Source organism: Lathyrus oleraceus, chromosome 5, assembly GCF_024323335.1.
Source record: "Lathyrus oleraceus cultivar Zhongwan6 chromosome 5, CAAS_Psat_ZW6_1.0, whole genome shotgun sequence".
Classification (NCBI taxonomy): Eukaryota; Viridiplantae; Streptophyta; class Magnoliopsida; order Fabales; family Fabaceae; genus Lathyrus; species Lathyrus oleraceus.
Window position 1 is genome coordinate 523,964,676 of NC_066583.1, and position 9,965 is coordinate 523,974,640.

General features: G+C 33.7%; 1 protein-coding gene across 1 annotated transcript; it reads right to left on the reverse strand.

Moving 5' to 3' along the window:
• Positions 1-7,119: 7,119 nt before the first annotated feature.
• LOC127081792 (uncharacterized mitochondrial protein AtMg00810-like) lies at positions 7,120-8,256 on the reverse strand. The gene has a single exon (XM_051022009.1). It carries the CDS (start codon positions 8,254-8,256, stop codon positions 7,120-7,122), a length of 1,137 nt encoding a protein of 378 aa, XP_050877966.1.
• Between the last annotated feature and the right edge of the window lie 1,709 nt (positions 8,257-9,965).

Genomic DNA, 9,965 nt, shown 5'->3' on the forward strand with positions numbered 1-9,965 from the left:
AGTTTTCTACTACTGACACTTTTCTCTTCTTCTCCTCTATTTAACAAATAACCTAAATTATTTTATTTTATTAATTCTCAATAATTCCCATCCATCCACAAAAAATTCTACTCACATAACTATTTTTAATTAAATCCTATTTATCACCTAAAACTCATAATTCTCACAATATCCACTAAATAAATTATTAAAATTAATTAAATAAATTATGCCAACTCATTAACCCCTATAAAAATATCTACTCAACTCAAAGGCACTCTAAAAGTTAAATAAAAATTATTATAAGGCTAATAAAATATTACAATAAAAACAGGGATGTTACACTCCCTCCCCGGACTGTAATGAACATCAACCAAACTAAGCACAACCTAAACATCCTCTATGTGCTCGAATTTTAGAAATAAAATTCCCCACATTCGTGCAAAAAAAAACAAACTAGAGGAATACAACGGGAAAGGAGATTCCAATAAACATGTGTAGCTAATTAACAATCGTCTCAACAAAATCAAGTTATTTGCATTGATGCTAGTCAGACTGGCTAGACTATCGTTCTACAACCTTCCTGGCGGGTGCATTGAATCATGGACTGATTTCCGCAACCGAATTACTGCATATTTTGCTGCACGGAAAAGGAGGCTGGTTACTATAGCAGCCCTTAGGTGCATCATGCAAGGAGCGAAAGAAAACCTACGATCGTACATCGGTAGATTCACTCAAGTTGCGATAAAAGTAGAAGGAACCGAAGAATCTCTCCAATGATGGATCTTTGAGAATGGCCTCATTCGTGATCATCCTTTCACGTACCACCACTTATCTCTCCCTATTTTTATATTTAAAACAAATAAAAAACTTAATTTAATTTTCATTATTTCTACTTTCCCCTTTCAACTCTTGACAAATCTCTTCTTACCACACCAACTCTACAAATATAATATTTCCACCCCATGTTTCAATATCTCATAATTTCTCTATATTTCTTCTATTTTAATTAATTAAAAAAATAGATATAAAATCTATAAAATCCACCCAACCTCAAATAGTGTCACAAAAATCAATAAAGCACTCCAAAAAATCATTTATACATTTAAAACTCAATTAGAATAAAATCGTTTTAAAAATTGGGGTGTTACAGAAATCATGTTCGGTTAATTGTTGGGTGTAGGTGGGTTGACAATTTTGTTGGGCTGGTTGTTGGGTATAGCTGTGTTGGTAATCATGTTCGGTTGATTGTTTGATGTATGTGGGTTGACAATTTTGTTGGGTTGGTCGTTAGGTAGGGTTGACAATGAACCGAAGCAACTCGAAAATAGTTTGGAACTCGGTTCAACAATTAATTCATTGAACTTGGTTCATGGACCTAATGAGATGAATATGAGCGAAAAACTTAGTTTGTTAACTAAATGAGTTGAACTTGAACTATACATAGTTCGACTCGTTAGGTTCATGAGCCAACTCGATTATATATGAGAAGGATTATATTATCTTTAAGAGTAGCTTTAAAGATTTAACATAAATTTTAACCTTATATTTTATTTTAATTTAACGGTTTTAATTGATAATTTATATTCTCAAGTGAGCAAAACATTTCTAAAAATAATTATACAAATAAAATTAACATCATATAAATTAAATAATTTTTAATTAATAGATTTTTGAGACAAAGTTAAATTCCAATCTAATAACTTTTATTTTATTTCAATACTTTTTTTAAAAATAATATTAATTTAAAATGTCAAATATATATAAAAAATAGACTTTAAAAAACGACTTTTAAGTTTGTGAAGCAAGCGAGCTGAACCTAACAAGATGAACCTAACGAGTCGAACCGAGTTGCTCGTGAATTTATAACGAGTCGATTTTGAGCTTAAAAAAAGTTCATGTCGAACTGAGATTTAAGTTGAACCAATTCTTAAAAACTTACCTCATCTTATTTCCAACCCTATTGTTAGGTGTATATGTGTTGGTAATCATGTTGGGCGTTTGATAACGAAGCTCATAGGCGCGGGTTGATCAAATACCTCAGGTTAGATACAAACCGAGTTGTTTTAACTGATCTATACCAATTCATATAATTTCGAGTTGGTTTAGATTCACATGACATGACAACTTTGTTTATGACCAACTGATTATGTTGCTTCCGCCGACGATACAAATCCTTAGCAAAGTCTGTCCAATCAGTACAATTCCATTAGGCGTCGACTCTAAGTTGATGTCATTGTCCCAAACACGTTGGAGAATCTGGGACTTGTTGATGCATGCCGAATTGCAATTTGACACGGTCATTCTGGTGCATCTCCATAATAGTGAACTTGATGATCATTGTCTTTGCAGTCCAAACTACAACACTTGGGGGTTACTTTCATGGTACATACCCAAATATGACCTCCAAATAAATTATAGAGGAAAAAATATAATTAGATTAGTAAATGGTTAATATTAAAACTAAATTACCGAGATGATGAATAATTTAGTTTTAATACTTCGTCTGGTCCATAGTGATCCAAAAGATTTTGATAGACTGTTATACAATGTTTAGGACAATTTTTTGTAGTTCATCCCTCGAACAGACTACCTAAAGAGTGTAGGACAATACATATAGGCTCCAGGGCTTGTGGCGTATCCTCTCTGGACTATAATGCATGCGTAAGTTCTATTGGTATATTGACAGTGCATGCGCCAAGGGTTGTGACGCCTCTGTGTTTTCTTTTAATACATGCGTCATTACCAGTGGCGCCTCCTCTTAACTGCAATTTTTTATATACTTGAAACATGGTTATTTTGGTTAATAATGGGGAAATATTGTTTTTTTATGGGAAAAGACTTAATTCATTTAATTAATAATAAGATCTTGAATACATGTTGGTACATCGATAAAATTCTAGAAACTAGCAAGAGATATAGCCACTCGTGCCAAAGCATAAGCAACCTCGTTAGATTATCTCCTAGCTAACTTCACATGAGGGTTCATAAATAAAACAACTAATAAGTGATTACATTAACGAGTAATAACACCAAAATCCGAATCATTTGGTTGCTGAATATTCACACTATCCACTACACTTTTAGCATACAACTCAAAATCCACACTATCAAAACCAAGCTCATACATCCATTTAATATATGTCAAGAGTCTTAAAGCTTCTCCAACATCGACTTCAGTACTAGGCGAAAACCACTCAGACCGAGCTGTAACAAACAATCCATCATCATCTCTAACGCAAGCACCTACTCCTACCTTGTTGTTAGAAAAAGATGCATCGATGTTGCATTTGAGACGACCATCTGAAGGTTTGTTCCACTTAATATCAGTTGACATTTGAGCTTGGATTGTATTGCTCGTTCTAAGTTGCTGGGAGTTTATCCAAAAAATATTTGAGAACACTGCTTATTTCTCTTGATTTGAGACTTGCAAAGAGATAAGATTATAATAGCGAAAACTACTTCACTATTTAGCAGCTCCTGCAACATAGGTCAAAGTCCCACTTTCTCCCAACACTCAATACTCTTCATATATTGTAGGAACAAATGATTATTATTATCTTCTCCTCCCCCAAACAACACAATTAGAAGTACAATTAACATCTTTGTCTATTAACCGCATTCTTGTTGGCACACAATTCCTGCATAAACGCCACAAATTTTTTTTGCCCCTTGGAGGGGTATTTATTTTCCAAATTAAATTTCACTTTTCATCAATCTTGAGGTGAGAGATATCAATGACATCATTAATACATTAACGATAAACACTACGCACAGAAAACCTACCATTTTCCCCTAACTTCCCCACTAAGTTATCCACCTGGGTTGCCTTAAATAAAGGAGTATTGAGGACTTTTGTCGCAATTCCACCCCCTACTAGAGAATAAATCAAGTTAGAGTTTCACTGTTTACCATTAGTACTCATAGGTCCAAAACTTTTAGATTATCCACATTCGGGTTATTCTGGAAAGGATTATCCAACAAAGTGCTATCATGTAACCACTTTTGCCCCTAAACCGGAATGCTCTCTCCCGATTCAATACTCCATTTATACCCACCTCACACCATAAATTTTGAGCTCCAAATGCTCCGACACGCATATCTGAATCAAGGAAATCACATTTAGGAAAATACTTAGTCTTGTAGAATCGAGTGACTAAGTTGTCAGGCTTTGTCATGAGACTCCAAGCTTGTTTACTAAGCATAGCATAACTGAAGGCAATTAGATTTTTGAACCCCATACCTCAATCATTTTTAGGCATAGGCAAACAGTCCTAAGATAGCGAATGAATGCCTTTAGCTCGATCTCGATTATGCCCCACCAAAAAGAACTCATCATTTTCTTAATTTTATCGTTTAAAGAGGATGGTAACAAGAAGATACTCATGATATAAGTTGAAATAGATTGAAGGACATATTTAATAAGAGTTTCCTTGAGATAGACTCCTGCTACTCCATGAATTAATCTTTTTCCAAATTCTATCTTTAATAAACTTGAAAGTAGTTGTTTTACTTCTATCAATCATAAATGGAACACCGAGATACTTACATTTTCCCAAAACATGTTGAACTTCTAAAGTGTCGGTCAATATATTCTTTACATTAGGATCAACATTTCTACTACAAAAAATTCCGATTTTTGAAAATTGACGACTTAACCCGAATTTTCTTCATAAATAGCAAGAATATTTTTTATCACATTTACTTCATTCATTTATGGCCCCTAGAAAAGTCGTTGACTAAAAGTAATTGAGATCTAACATGAGCATTCTTACAAAAATAAAATTTAAGCCATGAATATTTCTCCTAGATTCAATTTTTTTGATGAGCGTTAAAAATCTTTTAAAACAAAGAATAAATAATTACGAAGATAAGGTAGTAAATAAAGTAATAAAGTAATTGGGTGGAAGTAGTTACTACAATTTCCATTTTTTTAATTAAAGTAGTTACTTTCCTTTAATTAGTGTCAAAATTTTCAAAGCAGTCTTAAGTAACAAAGTGGGCCCATAAACTTAATGCTTTAAATGTTAATGCTTTAGTTAATATTTGGATTGCTTCTAGAAAAAGAATATTTGTAATAACCTGTTTTTTTTTTCTTTTTGAGGGATATAAATATCATTAGTCGACGACTAGTTATTTATTGAATCGAATTTTCTGATATTAATATAAAATTCAAAATTAATTATATACAGTGTAATATCTATATTAGGACCATAGTCAAATATCAAGTGAAAATAATGGTAAAATTGATTGATTGAATTAGAATATCAAGAAAAATGTTAGAAAAATTCAAGTTTATTTTGTTGACAAATTGGAAAAGGCCAAGTTGGTGAACAGAAATTGTGTTTACATTGTTGTTGCTTGTGAGACTTTTTGGATTAAAAATCGACTATTTTTTATTTTAATCCATTGCTTAATTTTGGTCAAAAATAATCTAGTGGTAGAGATTAATACTATGAATATTGTTAGATCAAACAAACAATTATATCACCGTCCACAATTTTTTTTTACATAATTAGATATAATTAAGTCAAAATCGTAATTCAAGAACATTTTGAATTCTTCCATCAGTTTTTCAATTTTTTGAACTTTTAAAGATGGTTAGATAGATAAATCACTTGCATTGTAATTTGGATAAAGTAATTGGAAAATTTTAAAATAATTCAAATCTATTTATTTAAAAAAAATATTTGAATAGAATATTAAACTTATTCAATGTTAATTTCTTAGGTTATTTTTATAAATTTTTGAATTAAATTCGAAAAGTAGAGATCAATTTATAATTTTTAAATTTAAGAAAAACTAATATGTAAAATTTGAAAGTTATTAAGGACTGGTTTAAACTTTTTTTAAAATTTTAAGAATCAATTTGATTTTTCTTTCAAATATGAGGACAACTTGCAAAAATAAAATATTAATAAAATAATTAAGTTAAATTTAAACATAAATAAATAAAAAATCTTTTATCTTTAAAAAAAAGATATTATATATTTTTAGTGCATTATCTTCAAAAGTAAACCCATGAATAAGAACTTGGTATGCTTCTAGAAAAAGAATATTTGTGCTGTTTTTCCTTGTTCTATTTTGTAACTCAATGATTCAGTGAATGTCAACTTGCAATGGAAAATGATGTGAAAATTAGTTGAATTAGAAAGATGGTGCGAAAAACGTTAGAAAAATCCAACTAGACTGAGATTGCGTTTACATATTGTCCTTGCTTGTGTGACTTTTTATTTTAATCCCTTGCTTAATTTTTTTATCATAAAAATTAATCTTGTGGTAGAGATTAAGTTTGAAGCTAATACATGATAATGTCCTTTTCTGATTTTATAATTAAATCAAACAAACAAGGCAAGTTATTAAGTTTGAATCTCAAGTTTGTAGATCAACCAAAGATTTATAATGGTTATGAGTTATGACAACTTTGAATCAACATACCTTATTAATTTATAATAGATATAATTATACACAATGAATTAGAAAGATACCTTAATATTCTACAGAATCATTTTGGCTTTGAATGAAATTATTATTACAAGCGACACTTTTAGAATTAAAAAAATGCCCACCTTCAATTTCATAGTAATTATGAGAAAATAAATCTAAATGATTGCTATTTTTAATGTTTATAATAATATGTCTCCGATATTGATTGATTGTCACCGGAATGGAAATATGTCAGATCGATTATAGGGACATACAACCTAGCTTATACAACCTAGCTTACATATGTTAAAGTCAGGCCAAATTTCTTTTAAATAGTACATATTATGGTCATTATTATAAATAATATTTCTTTTTAATTTATTGAATAAAATGATGTATTTGGTCATTATTATATATTAAATACATCAATTATATTAAAACATAAAGACTCAAATTGAAGGTTTGATAATGGTGGAAGATAAGAAATTGGGGAAGATGAAGTTGAGAGAGAATTAGAGAGAACAAAATGATATTGGATGAATAGTAAATTTAACATTAATCCGAATTGAGAATATTACAAGAGTATTTATACATTGAGAGAATAACAAAAAATACAACTCAAAATACAACTAAAGTGACCCAACAATTAAATTCTGTTATTTTTGGAAAACTAGCTGGTAATAACAGAAATTTAATTGCATTTAACACACCACCTCACTTTAGTTGCTCTAAGTCCACCATGCTCAAACACTTCTTCAGCCTCTTGAACACATCATTTGTCACACCCTTTGTCAACAAATCCGCGACTTGGTCTTCGCTTCGGCAATAGCTCAATCTAAGCTTTCCATCACCGACCAATTCTCTCAAATAATTAAACCGCATCTCAATATGCTTGCTCCTTCCGTGTGCAATCTGATTCTTCATAAGATTTATTGCGGAAACATTGTCTACAAACAGTGTGGTGGCAACATCATTACCACATCCCAATTCCTTCAATAGATTCATAAGCCACATAGTTTGACACGCACCTAACGACACCGCAATGTACTCGGCCTCACAAGAAGAGAGTGCTACAACCGGTTCCTTTTTCGAACACCAAGAGATTGGTGTACTACCAAACATAAAGATGTACCCCGCCGTCGATTTTCGGTCATCTTTATCTCCGCACCAATTAGAATCGGTGTAGACAAGTAAATTGCACTTACTCCCCGTGTCTGATGCGGGAAAGAGAATTCCGCAGCCAAGAGTACCTTTCACATATCTAAGGATCCTCTTGACCGCCGCCAAGTGAGACACCTTAGGTCTCTCCATGAATCTACTCGCAATACTGACACTAAAAGTCAAATCCGGTCGCGTATTGCACAAATACCGTAACGATCCAATCAAGCTCCGGTAAAGCGTTGGATCAACATCCTCCTCCTCATCACTTTTGGACAGCTGCACTCTAGCCTCACAAGGTGTAATAGAAGCATTACAATGCTCCATATCACACTTTTTCAAAATATCTAGAGCATACCTACTTTGGTGCATAAGCAACCCGACTTTTGACTTGTGAAACTCTATGCCAAGGAAGTAATTCATGACACCAAGGTCCGTCATCTCAAACTCTCTCATGAGCTCACTTTTGAACCTTGAAATACTCTTGTCATGGCTGCCCGTAATCAAGAGATCATCAACATACAAGCAAAGTATAATAACACCATCATTCGTGTCCGATCTCACATAAACTCCATGTTCGGATACACATCGTTTGAAACCAATGTCAATAAGAAAGCCGTCAACACGTTTGTTCCAAGCTCTTGGAGCTTGTTTCAAACCATACAACGCCTTGTGTAGCTTGTAATACTTCATCTCTTGATTTTTTATCACGAAATCGGGTGGCTGCCCCACTTAGACTTCCTCAACAAGAGGACCATTCAAAAACGCAGATTTAACATCCATTTGGTAAACCATCCAATTGTTGCTATGCGCAATACCAACAACCAAACGAATAGTCTCTAATCTAGCCACCGGTGCGAATACCTCCTAATAGTCTATACCTTCTCGTTGCAAGAACCCCTTCGCCACTAATTGAGCTTTGTGATTGATTACTTCACCTTTGGGATTTGCTTTAACCTTATAGACCCATCGCACACCTATCGGTTCTTTCCAAGTGGTAAATCGACCAACTCCCAAGTACCGTTTTTCTCAATAAATTCTAGCTCCTCTTTCATTGCACATATCCACTTAGGATCACTTAAGGCTTCTTCCTCATTTACCGGTTCAGATTCGGCCATAAGCGCGAAATGAACAAAATCACCATCGTTATTCACTTCGTTATCTTGGAATCTTTCGTAATCTCGGAGTCTATGAGGCAAGGCTCTTTGCCTCACTGGTCTACCATTATTAACAACATCATTTTGCGCTACTATAGGTGCTGGTACAACGGTGTCGGAAGCCTCCGGATCAGCGATTTCAAAAAACAGCTGCTGCTGTTTTTCTGTAAGTAACCGATTACTACTAGTAGGGTAACCGGTTGCTGCTGCATTTTCTGCACTTTTGACTTCATCAAAAGTCACATCCCGGGTTATGACGATCTTCCGATTTTTTCCATCGAACAACTTGTACCCTCCAGTAGAGTGACATCCTACAAATATCATATTCTCACCCTTATCATCCAATTTCTTCCGAAGTTGGTTTTGTACATGACGATATGCAATCGATCCAAAAACGCGCAAATGATTCAAATTCGGTTTGAAGCCACTCCAAGCCTCTTTCGGTGTGAGTTTCTCCAGCTTCTTAGTGGGACAACTATTCAACAAGTAGGTGGTTGTAGACACAACCTCACCCCACAATTCCTTAGGCAAAATTTTCCCACAAAGCATACTATGCACCATGTTCATTATTGTACGATTTTTCCTCTCGGCAGCCCCATTTTGTTGAGGCGTATACGGAGGCACCACCTCACGTATAATTCCCTCAAGATCACAAAGCTTCCCAAACTCACTAGAGGTATACTCACCTCTACCACCCGTTTTGAGAATTTTGAGCTTCTGACCGCTTTGGCGCTCCACCATGGATTTGAAGTTGAAAACTCCAAATACCTCATCTTTTCTCTTGATAAGATATGTCCAAAGCTTCCTACTAAAATCGTCAATGAACGTAACAAAATATCGATTTCCATCATAAGTCTCTACTTGCATCGGTCCGCAAACGTCGGAACGTACCACCTCAAGTAAGCCTTTGGTTCTTCGACCCGTATCTTTGCTAAACACATTCTTGTGTTGCTTAGCTTTCACACATTCCTCACACAATTCAGTTGGAATATTAATGTGTGGCAACCCCATTACCATTTCACTTTATTGCAACATTCTTAGATCCCTAAAATTAAGGTGATCAAGAAGGTAATGCCATAACCACTCATCTCTACTTGCCGCAAAAGCTAGACAATGATGCTCATAACCTTTAACTCAACCTTAAAGGTTCTATTGGCAGCCATCGGCGCTTTTAGAATCAACACACCATTTGAATCCAAAACGCGTAAAATCTTATCCTCAAAACGAATTTTGTATCCTCTTTCA

Excerpts from the sequence above, each read along its gene's own strand:
- LOC127081792 (XM_051022009.1), bottom strand. The coding sequence starts at position 8,256 with ATGAAGTATTACAAGCTACACAAGGCGTTGTATGGTTTGAAACAAGCT.